Source organism: Leptodactylus fuscus, chromosome 3, assembly GCF_031893055.1.
Source record: "Leptodactylus fuscus isolate aLepFus1 chromosome 3, aLepFus1.hap2, whole genome shotgun sequence".
Taxonomy (NCBI): Eukaryota; Metazoa; Chordata; class Amphibia; order Anura; family Leptodactylidae; genus Leptodactylus; species Leptodactylus fuscus.
The window spans coordinates 228,125,482-228,144,495 of NC_134267.1; the positions used below are offsets into that span (position 1 = coordinate 228,125,482).

At 44.0% G+C, this 19,014-nt stretch overlaps 1 protein-coding gene across 2 annotated transcripts in view; it reads left to right on the forward strand.

Annotated features, from left to right (window-relative positions):
* The first annotated feature begins 9,062 nt into the window (after positions 1 to 9,062).
* The window catches only part of LOC142198283 (cytochrome P450 2C5-like), a 38,313-nt gene continuing 28,361 nt past the window's right edge, over positions 9,063 to 19,014 (forward strand). Inside the window, exons 1-6 of one of the 2 annotated variants that reach the window (XM_075269252.1) lie at positions 9,063 to 9,100; positions 11,207 to 11,397; positions 13,460 to 13,622; positions 14,258 to 14,407; positions 15,729 to 15,889; positions 17,204 to 17,380. In XM_075269252.1, coding sequence (XP_075125353.1) covers positions 11,221 to 11,397; positions 13,460 to 13,622; positions 14,258 to 14,407; positions 15,729 to 15,889; positions 17,204 to 17,380 — 828 coding nt within the window. In that variant the 5' untranslated portion in view covers positions 9,063 to 9,100; positions 11,207 to 11,220. The remainder of the gene's footprint in view (positions 9,101 to 11,206; positions 11,398 to 13,459; positions 13,623 to 14,257; positions 14,408 to 15,728; positions 15,890 to 17,203; positions 17,381 to 19,014) is intronic. The other variant, XM_075269251.1, reaches the window with a different exon arrangement.

The following is a 19,014-nucleotide window of genomic DNA, read 5'->3' on the forward strand; positions in this document are numbered from 1 at the left end:
AATTCATTATTCTCTCTGCGCCACTTTTCTGGCATATAAGGATGACATCGAGGTGCACATTTGGCTCAAGAACCTTTCTTGCACCAAACGCACTCCACAAGCCCTGATCTGTGCTTCACCTATCTCAGGCATTTTTCTGGAGAGAGTTTGAATGAAAATCTATGCTGGTTCCTACTTGGTCTAGATTTCCGTTCTGGTTCCAGAATGTTCAACTGATTTATGAAGAGGCCACCCCCCCACCCCCCATTACTCCTCCTGTTTGGATATTGACAAAAAAAGAAGATACCCAGTCAATGGAGGCACCAAAAACATGGTTTGATTCAGGTGGCACTAACCTATCTAAAGGCTGGACTGGGTTGATAGGTTGGGATCTGGTGAGAGCTCCAGAACATAAAATGAACCAATCCCGAATTGTGAGCTTTATGTTGTTATATTATACAAGGTTTGTTTTCTTTCTATATCTTTACAGTCTGTAATGATCTTTTCTAGCTGTTACATTACTTATCCACCAGCAAGTGACTCACTTCTCTAGATAGACAACTCTTATCTGCTCCGCTGATGTTATTACCTTTCCACCAAATAAAAAACTCAGTTCACCTTATCAATGGCAGTTTGTTTTTTATCACTTTCCCTCCTTCAAAACCCGTCTGACCCCTGTCACTATATTCCTGCTGTACTCTCACTTTTCACCCTATATAGAGTGAACTGGATTAACACTAACAACATGGAGCCGAGTGAAGAACTCAGTCAGTACAAATATTTGTCTCCTATCTTCTCGTACCACGTGCTGTCCAATGAACTGCAGGAACTCTTTGTTCTATCTAGTACAGGGTCTGGGAGAATGGAGCATGACTCAGGGGTTCTCTTTTTGGTGCTTTTTGAATTCTTCATCCTGCACTATTGTCCCCCCCCCCCCTATTCTTGTTACTTTCCAACTCCGATCAACTTTAGGACCTGTTTAGAAGAGCTCTGTTTCCTGACTTGATACATTGTATTATTAAAAGTGATGGACGCACATCGCAACACTCCCTTTTTTCAAATATTTGCAAGGTTTCACTCAAGTTTCGACTTGGACTGGACTTGTTTGGCCTGCATTGGAAATGCAGCTTTTTTTGTTGCAAATTTTGTTGCTGGTTTTTGAGCCAAAGCCAAGAGTGACTACAAAAGGAATGGGAAATATACAGGAATTTCTTATACTTATCCCTTCTGCTCAATCCACAACAGAATCTGCAACAAAAAAAAAGCTGCATTTCTGCAACATGGGTCTTTAGCCTAAGTGAGCATAATATAGGAGAATCAGGAAAACTGCAAATACATGTCATGGTGCAGCTAAAAAGATCCCTGACACAGGAAAGTAGCACTTGTTGTGTATGAATAATATCTGATCTTTAATATCACAAGCAGCCAGAAGTAGATACAAGCACATGGAAGAATTTTCTTACATTTTAAGCTGTGAGGTTTGCAGAATGTTCAGGCCAGTGCACAGAGAAATGTGTGAGGAAAAGCAAGTCCTTCACTTAGTGAAGAATCCAGCCCCTCCTCCTTTTTAATGGTATCTATTAGAGATGAGCGAACACTGGATCAGTCGATCCGAACAGCACGCACCCATAGAAATGAATGGAAGCACCTGGCACGTACACTTTGCCGGCGGCCGGTCGCTGTGCCAGCTGCTTCCATTCATTTCTATGGGAGCGTGCTGTTCGGATCGGCTGATCCCAACAGTACTCGCTCATCTCTAGTATCTATGGACGTGACCTTCCTAGTAACAATGAGTGAACTGCAAATTGGATATAACAGAGACACCTAGTGGCAGGAACTTTAGAGAGGTTTTCAGGCAGAAAACAGAAACATTTTTAATAAAAGTGCATTACATATTGGTTCAGAATTGCATGCTCTATTAAATGTGACTAAGCTGTCTGAAAAAGTGGTAACCATTTAACTAAATTTGTCCCCTTGACACAAAATACATACCATTCAACCTTATAGATATTGTATATAGTGCCACCGTACCACACATATTTAATTGTCAAACCCAGGTGTGACTTGAGGGATCCTTCTGCCATGTAAGAGATCGGTATTATAACTGATATATGGTAGGGGAGGGCCATTGCAGATTTTACATTGGACATAGAGGGGCAATATGGTGGCTCAGTGGTTAGCACTGCAGCCTTGCAGTGCTGGATTCCTGGGTTCAAATCCCACCAGGAACAACATCTGCAAGGAGTTTGTTCTACCTGCGTTTGTATGGATTTCCACCCATTCTACAAAAACATACTTAAAAGGAAAAAAAAAAGTGCATTGTGATCCCTATATGGGGCTCACAATCTACATAAAAAAAAGATTTTACATTGGACATAGGACAGGAGCTGAAGACTCTCAGCTGCAGCACCTACTAACGAGGGGATCAGGATGGGCTTTGCTCTTAAGTAACCCCTATAGTAACCACATGTTGCCTCTATGTTATACCACGTATCCCTGACTGTGTCTGTGTATAGTTATAGCATAATACTGGATACAATGCTCCACTTCCAAATTTTTATCATTCCTATTAAGTGGCTCTTTTAACATGAAACTACATTTAACCTCCAAACATATATTAGGTGCAGGGGTGCCAATACTTTTGGCCAACACTGTATAGACCAGATTTCTGAATTGTTCCATATACATGAAGCCATAAAGTAAAATGATAGATGATTCAAATTTGGTGTCTCGTGTCAAGAAAAACTCAGTTTACCTTTAATCTGTTCGTACTCCTAATCTATTTGCTTTGGAGAGTCTCCAATCTGCGTGTGTGTGCACAGTTACATATTATGTTATAAAAAAATAAAAATCATTAGTCCATGGTACAACCAGTGCAAGAACAGTGCAAAATCCAACAAAAACAGCATATCGGGAAGACAAAGATAGGGGAAAAATAGAAATGGTGGCAGTGCTGCCCCCTGACCAGACCCTGGTATCTATAAATTACAACAGGGGACAACGGATGATGATATGAAGAAAAGGGGTTCCAGATATTACCATAGTTCAGAATACGGATAGATGAAGGGTTCCTTACTCAGTGCTATCTCTATGAGCACTTTAAGGGGGCATTCACGTGGAGTATTTTGGCTGGATTCTGACTCAGAATCCGTGCACAAAAAAAACCTCCCATTGACTTCAATGGGTTCTGTTTTCCGCACGGAACCCATTGAAATCAATATTAGGCTGAGTTCAATGGGTTCTGCGTAGAAAATGCAACCCATTGAAGTCAATGGGAGGCGTTATTTCTGCACAGATTCTGACATGAGTTTCACACCAGAATCAGCGCACGGAAACTCTGTGTGAATGCCCCCTAAGGGTTTTTTTTATTTGGCAGGTTCTTTTAAACAGGATTTTTTAGTTTAAGGCTAGGTTCACATCTGCGTTCGGGGTTTCCGTTTGGGGGTCCACTTAAGGACTCCCCCCCCCCCGGATGGAAACTTAATCCGCATAAAAAAGTGGTTACCTTAGAAAGCCTGCACACCCCATAGACCAGGGGTCCTCATACTTTTTAAACAGTGGGCCGGAGGCAGAGCAGGTCGCACAGACATCAGGAGCGGTGCCCTCCAATAGGTAAAGTGAAGTGCGCTCCATGGCCTGGCCCGAGCTCCCCAGGAGCTTCATTATAAATGCACGCCTGTTGGCGTTGTCGGCGGGGCCAGACAGAAGTGCTTGGCGGGCCGCATGTGGCCCTCGGGCCGCAGTTTGAGGACCCCTGCCTAGACTATAATGGGATCCGTGTGGTTTCTAGAGAGGGGAATGGATTCCCCGAATGCAGATGTGAACTGAGATTAAGGCCCTACATAGTGGACCGTAAAAGATGGTGTTTTTTCCCACAGTGACTTACACAGTACACAGAGAAAAAACATTCTGCTTCAAATATACTTATAGGGAAACCACCAGTGTGTTTTTTTTTTTTTTATGTAGATTGTGAGCCCCATATAGGGATCACAACGTACATTTATTTTTTCCTATCAGTATGTCTTTGTAGAATGGGAGAAAATCCACGCAAACACAGGAAGAACATACAAACTCCTTACAGATGTTGTTCCTGTCAGGATTCGAACCCAGGTGCTACAAGTCTGCAGTGCTAACCACTGAGCCACCAGTGATATGCTGCAATTTCCAAAAACACAATGTTTTTTAAAAATCACAAATCATACCATTTCAGTTCTGGGTATCTTTCTGCAATGTGTGGATACAATTCACTAAAATTCCATCTACTTTGCAGGAATGGGGAAAGAAACACTGTTTTTGATGTGGCGTGTATGCCACATTAGGCCCCAGCTTTAAACAGCTGCACCCAATATGCTAATTAGGTTCTTTACTGCCAGGTGGTTGGTCAATGTCTGGATCAGAAAGCCAGGGATCTGTTGGGGACATTAAAGGGTCCTCATAAGAGTATGTTGCAGAGTTCCAAATTAAATAATTAACAGGCCTAGATGGGCTACCACCCATTGGGCCTGGAGAAGCCACACACACACACACACGCAGCTAATAGTGTATCAAGTGAGTTCTGATTTTATTGTAAGAAAAAGGTAGTTTAAATACATTACAGACAAAGAGCTGGCTTGGCTATTCTAATCAGTGCAACATAATTGGTCATAGAGATATAAGACAAGCCTGGCACATGACTATTGGCTGAGGCTCATTATAATCTGCATCTCATTATAGCTTTCCACACTGGGATGGACTTTCCCATGAAACAAAGAAGGATTCAAAATACTTATGTGTGAGCTAACATCCCAGACTATGTCTATATGTATATATCATGGCAAAAGAGATAATATGACATGTTACAACTTAATTAACAATGAGCTACATAGATTCTGTGTCTGTACACTCTAAGTGACCTTCATATACCATAAAATATGACAGAGTGCCCAGATACCATAAGATTAATACTTTTGTTGGTTATGTGTCCATACATCATGTAAAGGAGGTAAGAGATATACAAAGTCAGCTGTATCTTCTCAAAGTGAGGCCCTTGAGAGATAATGATTAGCAACCTATGCATTAACGTTCATTATCACATTCCTTAAAGTCTAACAAAGGGCCTCCTTGACTTAAGCAGAAAAATCAGTTTATATGTGAAAGAGTACAAGATGGCTGCCAAAATACAAAGATGGAGGACTTAACTCTAACAGATCCACCCACTTAACAGTAGATTTGCATATTGGGTGCTGAAACTACCAGCACAGGTTCAGGAACGGTGGGGGCTAGAGAAGAACATTGTAACTGCATCCGGATCAGTGGAGAATGGTGGAGGAGGTGCATGGTCCTCTATGAGTATCCCAAATCAGAGAAACATTTGTCTCAGTAACTACAGATGAGACAAATCTTCAATATTTTGGATTCTAGGACTATGAAAGGAGTTGCATAGAAGGGCAATCAGTTCCTCTTCCCCATGGTCTATGGCAAGTTCCATTTCATGTCATATTATGCAATTGATTATATAGCACAACACATTGCAGAGTTTGCCGTCAGTCACACCAGTCCCCGTTCCATTGGAGCTCCATATTATGCGTGTGTGAGGAAATGCACAAAAATACAGGGAGAACATACAAACTCCAGACCATTCACTTTGCCCCTGGTCAGAGTTGAACCAAGGAGTTCTGCAGAGCAGCAATACAAACCAGCGAGGCGCCCTGATACCTTCCATCTGGGGCAGAATACGGCTCCTTGAGGAGGATTTGTGTCTGACATGACGCCAGCAACCACAGTCACTAAAGTCAGTAATAGGTGAGGCGAGTTCTAGATATTGTATTACCTGATAGTAGAGGTCAGTGGAGTTTTCTCTCTAAGAGGTGAAACCGGTTTACACGATACAAGAGGTGATCTGAGTTTTTTCAGTGCAAGTGACATTATGGGCACAATAGCTATCCAGAATGCACCGGCTTTTAGTGAATAGTAACAGTGTACATAAGGGGTCTCCAACTCGGCAAGGCAAATGGGACGCACATAGAAAACAATTTTTTTGAGGATGCAATAACAGCTGATCAGTGCAGGATCCTGGTGTACAACCCTCATAGATGAGATACTGCTGACTAGAGATGAGCGAGTACTGTTGGGATCAGCCGATCCGAACAGCACATTCGCATAGAAATGAATGGACGTAGCCGGCACGTGGGGGGTTAAGTAGTCGGCCGCTGTCAAAGCGGAGTACCAGGTGCTTCCATTCATTTCTATGGAGCGTGCTGTTCGGATCGGCTGATCCCAACAGTACTCGCTCATCTCTACTGCTGACCTAACCTGTGGATAGATCATTAGTATGAATCATGTATTAAAGGCCAAAAAAACCCTTTAAGGCCGGGACTCCACGTAGTATAAATGCCCTAGTTTGGAATAAGGGGTAACCGCGACGTTTCTCAAATCCCATCCACACATATATGCTATGGAAATGCTGTGATTCCCCAAACCATTCCATTTTTTTGTCAATTCTATCTACGGAAACGCTGGCGGTTTCCCTATACATATAATGGAAGCAGAGGTTCCCTCTGTGGACTCTGTGAAAAGCGCTGCAGGAAAAACTACAATGCATTGCCACTATGTTTTTTTCCGCAGTGTTTTTTTTGCTGCTGCCCGCTACGTGAGAACTTAGCCTATAATGGTTTTGCCTTCTCTAGTCTTAATCAATTCCCCATTGGAGGGACATATGTTAGACCAGGGGCGTAACTACCTCCATAGCAGCAGAGGCAGCTGCCACAGGGCCCGGGACATTAGGGGCCCAGTGACAGCCGCTACCGCTGCTATCATTATACTTGGGGGTCTTTTCGGACCCCCGAGTATAATGATTGGCAGACCGGGAGAGGTAAGAAACATAAAAAACACTGTTACTTACCTCTCCACGATCTGGGCAGGCTTCGGCCTAGTCGTCTGACGTCTCATGACCCCGGCCTGCGTCCCGGGTCATGTGACATCTGACATAATTGAAGATTGACTACTTCAGGGGCCGATAGCGTAGGAGATGGGAGACAGGAGTAACAGAGGGTTTTTTAATGTTTTTCTCCCCTTGGGTCTCCGATTATTATACTCAGGGGTCTGAAAAGACCCCAGAGTATAATAATTGTTTATGGGTGTCCACAGTGGGACATAATACTGTGTGCAGGGGCCACTATGGGGGATAATACTGTGTGCAGGGGCCACTATGGGGAATAATACTGTGTGCAGGGGCCACTATGGGGGATAATACTGTGTGCAGGGGCCACTATGGGGCATAATACTGTGTGCAGGGGCCACTATTGGGGATAATACTGTGTGCAGGGGCCACTATGGGACATAATACTGTGTGCAGGGGCCACTATGGGGCATAATAGTGTGTGCAGGGACCACTATTGGGGTTAATACTGTGTGCAGTGGCCACTATGGGGGATAATACTGTGTGCAGGGACCACTATGGTGCATAATACTGTGTGCAGGGGCCACTATGGGGGATAATACTGTGTGCAGGGGCCACTATGGTGCATAATACTGTGTGCAGGGGTCACTATGGGGCATAATACTGTGTGCAGGGGCCATTATGGGACATAATACTGTGTGCCGGGGCCACTATGGGGGATAATACTATGTGCAGGTGCCACTATGGGGGATAATACTGTGTACAGGGGCCATAATGGGGGATAATACTGTGTGCAGGAGCCACTATGGTGCATAATACTGTGTGCAGGGGCCACTATGGGGGATAATACTGTGTGCAGGGGCCACTATGGGGAATAATACTGTGTGCAGGGACCACTATGGGGAATAATACTGTGTGCAGGGACCACTATGGGGGATAATACTGTGTGCAGGGACCACTATGGGGAATAATACTGTGTGCAGGGACCACTATGGGGGATAATACTGTGTGCAGGGGCCACTATGGGGCATAATACTGTGTGCAGGGGCCACTATGGGGGATAATACTGTGTGCAGGGGCCACTATTGGGGATAATACTGTGTGCAGGGGCCACTATGGGACATAATACTGTGTGCAGGGGCCACTATGGGGCATAATAGTGTGTGCAGGGACCACTATTGGGGTTAATACTGTGTGCAGGGACCACTATGGGGGATAATACTGTGTGCAGGGGCCACTATGGTGCATAATACTGTGTGCAGGGGCCACTATGGTGCATAATACTGTGTGCAGGGGTCACTATGGGGCATAATACTGTGTGCAGGGGCCACTATGGGGGATAATACTGTGTGCAGGGGCCACTATGGTGAATAATACTGTGTACAGGGGCCACTATGGTGCATAATACTGTGTGCAGGGGCCACTATGGGGGATAATACTGTGTGCAGGGGCCACTATGGTGCATAATACTGTGTGCAGGGGTCACTATGGGGCATAATACTGTGTGCCGGGGCCACTATGGGGGATAATACTATGTGCAGGGGCCACTATGGTGAATAATACTGTGTACAGGGGCCACTATGGTGCATAATACTGTGTGCAGGGGCCACTATGGGGGATAATACTGTGTGCAGGGGCCACTATGGGGCATAATAGAACGCACAGGAATGCGTAGGGGCGGGTCGGTCGAGGTTTTCGGTGTCAGTGCCATTTCTAGTTACGCCACTGTCAACCTATTTAAAGGCGCCAGCTTGTTAATAATTCTCGGGTGATAAGAGTTATAGTAAATCTCACTGTACAATACATGACCACGCTGGTTTTGCAAATCGCAGCATGTCCGCGCTGAAGTTGGAAACACAAAGTGTGCATGAGAGTCACATGAATCCCATCCACTTTGCAGATACTGTAAAATACTCTGATTTTTCCTGTGACGTTTTCACCACGGGTAAATCGCGGTGTTTCCAGCCCGTTGGGGTATACTCCACCTTCTTTTTGACTTTGATGTAATAACTCCAGCAAAACTGCCAAAAATTATTGGCAGCCGGATTCTTGCAGGGATGGTTCAAAAGAGCAACTTTACAGTGTTTTTATTGCAGAGTAATATTGGGTCAGGTGAGGTCAGCGGCACAAAGTATACAAGCTGTATTCTCTCCGCTATATAAGGCTCAGAGACGGCAAGTCATTCAGTACAAGAGGAGGACTGGAGAGTGAAGAGTAATCCGGCTATATCCGATCCCTTGTATGGTAAGTAGCGGCCTCCTACTGGCTACAATAAGAAATGACATCAAATTACTCAAAAATAATACAGAAAATGTAAAAATCTAAGAAGGTTTTAGTCTTGTATAATCCTCTTATGAAGGGTATCCCAGTCTATAGTCCTGCAGTGCAGTAAAGCAACATCTATGAATAATGAAAAGTGGACTCAATTATGTCCCAAAATTTTTAGATTAACCCCATGTTTCAAGATTTCAAGGTCTTTTACCATTTCTAATCATTTGATGTCTAGTAAAATATAAGAACCTGTCCATGTGCTCATGGTATAGAAACAGATGAGCAAGCAGGAGCGTACCCCGTCTCTTGAAGAATGAGCCCCTTAAATGTGTAGCATTAGGAACAGAGGGGAATGGGTTACAAGGAGTATAATGTTTTTTATATCATTCTGATTCGGACAATTTTTTAAATAATATTCATAGTCCTGTGCAGGTCTGTAGGAAGCGGAACTAGATGGTTCTATGTTTTTTCATGGATCCTATCTTCAGACCACACAGACTAAGCCCCATACACGGGCAGGACCATGACCTGTTCCATATTTTGCATTGTGGTCTGATGGTCCTCACACTACTATTGGGCCATAGAAGTGAATCAGTACATATATTATCTGCAATGACTGACCCATAATTGTGAATTTTATATGAAATAAAACTATGGTTTTAGCTGGTTCTGAACCAATGGGAAGTGCTGGAGATAAGTCATATTACCTAGAACGACCCCATACATTTTAGTCTCTGTATGTGCCTGTATATACTGCCAGTTTATACTATATTCTAAATGAATCCATTGAGGCCTATGGACCCAGTGAATACCAAATCCAAGCCTTACTTATTTTCTTTGTTATGTTCATAATGTACGTCAGGAGATTTCTGTACATATATGGCCAAAGTCAAGAATAAACGTTGCAATATATTAGGTAACAACATGGTGGCCCAGTGGTTGGCACTGCAGCCTTGCAGTGCTGGAGTCCTGGGTTTGAACCCTGCCAGGAACAACATCTGCAAGGAGTTTGTATGTTCTTCCCGTGATTGCGTGGATTTCCTCCCATTCTGCAAAGACACACTGATAGAGGAAAAAAAATGTACATTGGGATTCCTATATGGGGCTCACAATCTATATTTAAAAAATAAATATATATTGAGAACACATAATTGACCAAAACATAGATTTCCTTTGTCTTCCTTTGTAAATAACTCAGAGGTAAAAAAAAAAAAAAATGATAAAAATTAGAGATAAGTGAACACTGTTCGGATCAGCCGATCCGAACAGCACGCTCCCATAGAAATGAATGGAAGCACCTGGCACGGCGACCGGCAAAGTCAGCGTCACAGGTGCTTCCATTCATTTCTATGGGAGCGTGCTGTTCGGATCGGCTGATCCGAACGGTGTTCACTCATCTCTAATAAAAATGTGATATCCTGCTTAATGGAATGCCCGCCCCCTCCCTGCGACTCATAACAGTTATGCCATTTATTGAGTTTATAACTGTAAGGAGTTGCAGTTTGCAAGTCCCAGAAAGAGGTATTCCCTAAAATGCCCTAGGTGCAGATTAAACCTGTTGCAAGGCAGGATGGACTTGGCCACTTGGCTCTCAGGTCACGAAACCAAGGAGAGTCCAACAATAGAAATGAGCAAGTAGGTATTCAAAATATTCGTACTCGATTGAATACCACTAGCTATTCGCAGTAAATATTTGATTCAGAAACAGCGTTGATTGGCTGAATGCTATACAGCGTATAGCATTCGGCAAATCAATGCTGGTTCTGCAGCAGGCTTGTCCTTGCTAGTCAGGAGAGCTGGCAGATTGCTGTTAAGAGGCAGCTTACTTTTTGCTCATAGGAATGAATTGACCAGCGTTGATTGGCCAGTGTACAGCATTCGGCCAATTAACGCTGGTTCTGCCAGAGGCTCGTCTGTGAGGAGGCGGAGTCTAAGATCGGACCACAGCAGTCTCCATTGTGGTCCGATGGTTTTTGAAGTAAAATATCACAATTTAGCATTTTATTGGATTCAAGTTGATGGCGGCTACAACCGTAGGTGACAACTTAAGAGTCTTTTTTTTTTTTTTTTGTCCTACAGATTCTTTTGAAGATATGTTGCCCATTGATCCAGTCACGATTCTTTTGTCCGTCATAATATGTATATTCTTAGTAAATTTTTTATACAATCACCAGGAACATCCAAATTATCCTCCAGGCCCACGGCCATTGCCTATCATCGGAAATATTCTCGACCTGAACATACAAAAGCCTTATTTAACATTTCAGGAGGTAAGAGCCAAAGATCAATGTCATTTATAGCTTTTTTTTATAGAGATTCTTTAGATTATTTAGCATTTGGTTGACTTTGCTCAAGATATTTTGCTTGGCCGTCTAGTACATAATTGTTGACTTGTTCTTATCACATTGAGTATCTTCAGTGCTTCTTCATTTTGATATGTAGAGGTGGACCTGTGACTATAACCCATTTTACATATTCCCATAAGCACAAGATACCCACTGTAAGCCAATGGCTGGTCAGGTAATGGAGGGGGTGTACATCTCGCCCAGACTACTCAGGTGGGTGAGATGAGAAAACTCCAGAAGGGATGTTTGTTCTCAGCAGACAACTTTCGTCTGCTGAGCATTTTGGTAAATGCTCAGTATTGGGCTGGATTTTTAGGAATGACAGGTAGGTTGGTAGTGGGACCTGTCATTCCACCCACCTCCAGTCCACACTTTGAGGATGTTCTGGCAGCGACTCAGCTGTTCAGAGACTGCTCATCGAGGAGGCTTAAGAAGCCAGCTCCAGCAGCAGACTTTGGCAGAGCTTGGCCATATGGTAGCTCCAGGTATGTACCCGCCAGGCACGGACAGCAGTGGTTACCCCCCAGCCGAGCAAGAATTTCCACCTTTAGTTTATCATAGTCCTGGACATCTTGCTGGCAGAGGTCATAATCGGCCCTCTGTGGTTCGCCAGTCAAGTAGGGTGCAATGACGTTTGCCCAGTCAACAGCTGGCAGTTTCTCCCCGTTCGGCCACTCTCTCAAACACAGTCAGGAAGGCCTCCACGTCATCATCTGGGGTCATCTTTTGCAAAGTTCTTTGCACAGCCCGCTTCTCATCTCTGTGCTCCATAGGTCTTTGCAGGCCAGTGACTCCAGTCTTTTTAAGGAGCATAATCTGCTCCAACAGCAAACGGTTGGTCTCCTGTTGCTGCACATTGGACTGCACGAGATGCTTCAGTATCTCCTCCATAGTCCGGGTTTGTATAGAGGCAGCAGCCTTTACCCAAGAAATAAAAAAAAAAAAATTCTCCAGCAAGGAGTGGACGTGTCGTTGCCCCTAGAAACCGCTGTATGCCCGCGTCCTCCACCAATTGTCAGGGTCTGGGGTTGCTAGGTGGGGTGGCATAGACACACAAGTCCAGTTTCTTTAGTCCAAAATAAAGGTAGAGTTTTATTTTCACTCAAAAAAGGTAGTGCAGCAACATAAGGAAAAAATACAAAAATAAATACCTGCCCGGCTAGGCTCTAACTGAACAGAATAGGTTACCTCACCTATAATAGCAAAAATCAAAAGCCAGTTGAATAATTCAGGACACAGCTCCAAAAATATGACCTCTCTGTTTGGCACTCCAGCCAAGCTCTGCCAAAGTGTTGCTGCTGGAACTGACTTCTTAAGCCTCCTTGATGAGGAGACTCTCTGCAGCTGAGTCGCTGTCAGAACATCCCCAAAGTGTGGACTGGAGAGGGGTGGAATGACAGGTCCCACTACCAACCTACCTGTCATTCCTAAAAATCCAGCGCAATACTGAGAATTTACCAAAATGCTCAGCAGACAAAAGTTGTCTGCTGAGAACAAACATTCCTTCTGGAGTTTTCTCATCTCACCCACCTGAGTAGTCTGGGCGAGATGTACATCCCCTCCATTACCTGACCAGCCATCGGCTTACACCACCAACCTGACAACACAATTATTATTCTCACGTGAGGAGAATTCGCCTCAAAATCCTGACCAAAAAGACAGCTCCCATTAAAATCAATGGGAGCTGCTCAGGAGCTTTTTTCCAGGAGCTGGCTTGTGCCGGCTTCCAGAAAAAGAAGCGAGATGCTCATTCTTCAGATCGTTTTGCCTCACAATTCAGCCAGTAGACACTCCCTCCTCCAGACTAGGCCCATTCATTGGAGCGGAGTGCGCTGCTTGATTTTTGATCGGAACCTGAGGCGGCCTCAGGTACGGAACAGGTACAAAACAGACATTAACAATGGACCAATTTGTTTTTCACACCCAAGAAATGGACATAGTCATGTAAACACAGCCTTATACTCTTATTATGGCTTGTATCTTGCAGCTCGCTAAGACCTATGGCCCAGTGTTTAGCATAAAGATGGGACTGGAAAAGATGGTTGTTCTGTGCGGTTATGACACCGTGAAAGAAGCTCTTGTCAACCATGCAGAGGAATTCTCTGCCAGACCGAATGTGCCATCTATAATGGATATAACTAGAGGACACGGTAAATTTTATATGTAATGTGATGGAACATTTTATGTCTCTGGTTACACATATAACAAATTATAAGTAGGGTTCAGCTGTCTATGGGTTTCAGCAAGTTTCACTTATTGTTATCTAAGGGGGTCCTATCACAGGCAACCTGTTGTAGATTGGAGACATGGAATCAGCTAACTCCAAACAATTGAGCTTGGTGGCAAAAGCCATGGCCATTTTCTGTAAAGATGTAGCATCTAAGACATGATATCATCATTAGAAGAAAGGGGAAGAGTAATGTGCTCCATTGGCGTAACAAGGGTGGCTAGTGGATTATACTAGTACAGTTCCTGGGGCAGTATAAGAGATTTTTCTCATTTATGGTAAATCGATCTACACCATATGGTTCATATATAGGGAGGACGGCCCTTGCTACTGTAGCATGCTCCCAGTCAAGGGAATGGGATAGAATGCAGTACCAGGCATAGCCACAGCTTTACACTAGGTGTAGGGAAATGCTATAATCAGCTGTGTTCTTATTGGGTTAATTTTCTATTTTCTGAATCTCATCATATTTCATTGCGGCCTCTTTAAAACAATTTCAATTAATACAATGGAGGAAGATGAAAAGCCAAAAAATGATCCACCATTTTTATTCTTCAGGTCTTGTATTCTCTAATGGACATAGCTGGAAAGCCATGAGGCGCTTCACTCTTTCTACATTACGAGATTTTGGTATGGGAAAGAGAACCATAGAAGACAAAATAAATGAGGAATCCAAATGTTTAGTGCAGGTTTTTAAAGATTATAAAGGTAAGAACGTCATCTGAATATGCCAATGCTTATGTCTATATGGTGCTGAGTAGGCTTGATCCGATCTTGAGATTTCAGGATCGTCTTTAAAATCCGATTTCCGATCATTTTCCATTCGAACCCGATCTCAATGCAAGTCAATGGGATTTTTTTAATAATCGAAGACCGGATTTTAAAAACGATCCTATTCACTACACAGCATGGAGTCCAAAAATTGAACACTTTAACTTTTAGACTCCACGCTGTGTAGTGATTAAAATAAAATCCTCTGGCTACTTAGTCGCCACTGGTGTCCATTTACCTGCACAGATCACTGCCGCTGCCATTCCATGCTGTTCTCGCTCCTCTTCTTGCCTCTTCTCGCCTCGCTGCCCCCGCCTCCCAGGTTAGTGTTACAGACCTAGGAAGAAGGCGGCACTTGTGGCCTAGGAGAGTGTGGGTGGGTACAGGGCAGGGAGACGTCAGTGCATCACTCACGTCTCCCCTCTCAGTACCCGCCCACACTCTCCTAATCCACAAGCCTCGCCTTATTCCTAGGTTTGTAACACTAACCTGGGAGGCGGGGGCAGTGAGGTGAGAAGAGGAGCGAGAACAGCGGGGAGCGGCAGCAATATGTACAGGTAAGTGTTAGCTACTAGAGATGTTAGCTAGCTAACATTGTTAGCTTCTCCCACAATGCTTGGCCGGTAGCAAAGCATTGTGAAAAATAACTTACGACCTCGATCCCGCCTAAAAAGATCGGGATCGGAAAAGATTGGATTCCGATTGGCGATTGAGTAAATTTCACGATCGATCAACCCTACTGCTGAGTGTTAAAATATTGGTATATGTCATAAGGAATAAGCCACGTGCTGAGTGATGTAGCTGGTAAGAGTTGCCAAGAAGAGTGGAAAAAGCCAAATTATTTGAGAATACAATTAACATTACCCCTACATAAAATTCTAAACAATGTCTCTGTGTAGAAAAATATATCTATAACAACTAACAACTGGCCCAACAGATGAAAGTGTTAGGACAGTGCGGCAGATTTAACCAAAGGGTCGGGTCGCAGCCCATTCCTCTGTTTTGGCACCATAACACACTGTCATTTGCTCCTTGTTGCTGGTAGTCCAGCATAGCAGGGGTTAATCCATTTGCAGCCTATGGGCGTGGTCAGTCTTCTGACTGACAGCGGTGTCAGCCTATGAGCACCTGGTTTGGTCACCTGGGCTTGCCCTATAGGTGCCCTATTTCTGTTTTGCATTTACCTTTGCACTGGGTAATACATTGAGCTTTTAGCCTCATAAACACTTTTTCATTTTACCTTTTGCTCTTTCTCCAGGTGAACCTTTTGACAACTCCATGATAATGAATGCCGCCATCGCTAATATCATTGTATCTATATTACTTGACCATCGCTTTGACTATAATGATACAAAACTTAAGCAGCTTTTGACCGTAGTCAATGATAATGCCAGGATTATTGGCACGCCCATGGCCTTAGTAAGTTCATTGTTATTATGACTTATCACATTGTCCATAGTACAGAGGTTATCGGGTATGGGGTATTGTCACCAGGGGTGGTACACTTTCCTATTTCTCTCCATGGTATCTATAAAATCACAGCATTGGTAATATTGTTACTAAACACTCAACATAACTACATTCTGAATAACAAGGCATAGAAGAGCACAAGAAGCTTGTGCCATGGTCTTCATCTTGGGAACCTTGAGGATCTCCACCACTAGAGATGAGCGAGTAGTATTCGATCGAGTAGGTATTCGATTGAATACTACGGTATTCGAAATACTCGTACTCGATCGAATACTACTCGCTATTCGAATGGAAAAATTCGATGCAGAACCAGCATTGATTGGCTGAATGCTATACAGTCGGCCAATCAACACTCGTTCTTCTTCTACCTTTAGAAGTCTTCTCCGCGCAGCGTCCCCACAGCGTCTTCCGGGTCTGAATTCACTCTGCCAGGCATCGGGCCTGGGCAGAGCCGACTGCGTATGCCCGCGCTATAAGAAAATAGCCGCTTTGACTGTAATCGGCCATTTTCTTGTAGTGCGGGCATGCGTAGTCGGCTCTGACCAAGCCCGATGCCTGGCAGAGTGAATTCAGAGCCGGAAGACGCCGTGGGGACGCTGCACGGAGAAGACTTCTCGGAGGATCTAGCCCGACCCTCACCCGTGGACTTGGTAAGTTCAATTTGATCGAACGTTGCCTACCCCTGAAACGAGCATTTTTCCCCCTAGACTATAATAGGGTTCGATATTCGATTCGAGTAGTCGAATATTCAGGGGCTACTCGAAACGAATATCGAACATTTTACTGTTCGCTCATCTCTATCCACCACCCCTCTAGATTTTGTAGCAGTCATGAACTTTTTATAACATTTCTTTACCCATAAACTGATGCCCTCCACATAGTATCCATACCCCTTTTTGGGTCACAGTCTCCCCCAGAGAATCCCACCTTGACTATATGCAGCTGACCAGCTGCTATTTTTGCCATGAAAGGGTTATTTTTCTCCTTTCTGACAGTGGAAGGGTGACATAAATCTTCTTACTCCAGTGCACCAGAGGGCAGGGATAACACATTTACAATTTACAGACATCAAAGGAAATCACAAATAAGATCAAAGAGGTTTGTTCAGCCCTAGGGTGTTGAAGGTGACTAGTGGGCCCCCCTGGCTTCGGGGCCTGGTTGTATATGCAACTACGGGGCCTGTTATAGCTATGGCAATGAGTCTTTTCATCCCTGTTCTTTTAAGTAAATATTAATAATAATAACTTGATATTCTCCCCACAGTTGTACAACGCATTTCCATCTCTGATGCGCTGGGTTCCAGGAAGTCACCAAAGTATCAAACCAAAAACTGATGAATTACGTTCATACATCAGAGAGGTGTTTACGAAACAACGGAATGAGCTGGATATCAATGACCAGAGGAATTTTATAGATTGTTTTCTGGTTAAACAGAAAGAGGTAAATTAATGGGGTATTTTATTACAGCGGTTTGCTAGGGGGCGCTCTTCTGTAATGACCCGGACCTATTATGATGACAAGAGACACAACAAATATCCGGGTGATAGGTGAGCCAGGATCTGCCCAAAGTAACTGATGGCATTTGCTTTCCCAGCACTGCTGTGGGTTTTAAGGAGACTACTGCCTGCCACAACCTGGCCTGGCTAGATACCCAGCAATGGCTCCTATACAAACACATTTGAAGACAAAATGCACAAGGGAAAAAAAAATTATCAATTACATTTTTTCTGCAAAACCATTTAGGTGCTGCAGTCAGGATTAACAGCAGGATCTAAGAGGTTAGATAGCCAGAACGTGAAGGCAACAAGCAGCCTAACTAGGTAGAAAATAGTGATTAGATGAACAAGCTTCCCAAAAGATCCCAACATATGACAATGAGAGAGCAAGTATTCTCTCTGACCGATAGGGGGAGCTATAGTTCAAGATATTCCTCTGGGGATAGGAGGATAAGAAATCCTTGCCTTCGCACTGCATACTGAGAGGTATATGTGATCCCCTGCACATTGACCCAAACATATGCAGCTTTTACTTCATCCAGTGATAGCCTTGGTTCCATTTGATACCATTTATTGGGCTGAATGATATCATGGGATGCTGGAAAAAATTCAGAATGGGGTGGAATTAGTGAATAACTTCTATGTGAATGTCTTACCTGCTTTGTTTTTACGGAGTTCACTGGGCAGTCAAAATGACATGTACTCTATGGGTCGGTATGATTCTGGGGATACCAAATTTCTATAGTTTTACATGTTAATTGATGGCTCTGGTTCGGTTTCAGTTAGGGTATGTTCACATGGAAGAAAATGAAGAGGAAAATCTGCTGCAAAATAGAGCAGGACGCTTCTTTTTTCTGCATCCTGCTGCAATCTTTGCCTTCCATTGAAAACAATGGGAATGGTTTCAGGAGGAATCTGCTCCAGATTTGGGGCAGATTCCACCCCCAAATCCACGGCAAATTCCTTGGTATGAACTGACCCTTAGTGGTGTGTTTATTTCTCATACAGTTTGTGGTCCATCTGGCATTGGTGAAGGTTTGATTGTCTGTATAACAGTTAGGCCTTATTCACACAGGGAGCGGATGGATGGATTTAGGCACCGAGAGTGACTCGTGGAGCTCGTCACTCTCGGGCCAAAATACGCCTGCCACGACTATTGCGGCTTCCAACAGTCCCGTTTTCCCCCTGGAGCAGGCCCAAATGTATTGGCCCACTCGGGAAGTTGCTGCCATGAGGCGGACACCAGGGTTGAATCAGCCGCGGAGTCCAGCTCAAGAAAGGGCATGTCGATTTTTTTGTTGTGACTCATGGAAAAAAGTAGCCTACCGGTCTACATAGACCTCCATTGTGACGGAGCGGATTATGATGTGGATTCAGCGCCATAATCTGCCCCTTCTTTGCCCGTGTGAACTAACCCTTAAAGAACTGCTCTACTTCTCTCTGTTACCATCCAGGTCTTGTTATTTTCTGGTATTTCATCCAGAGAGTCTACCAAATCACTGATAGAAAACTCCAAATCCTCTGTGTATGTGAATAAGAACATGTTGCATATATGTGATCTCCACCAGAGGGAGTTTG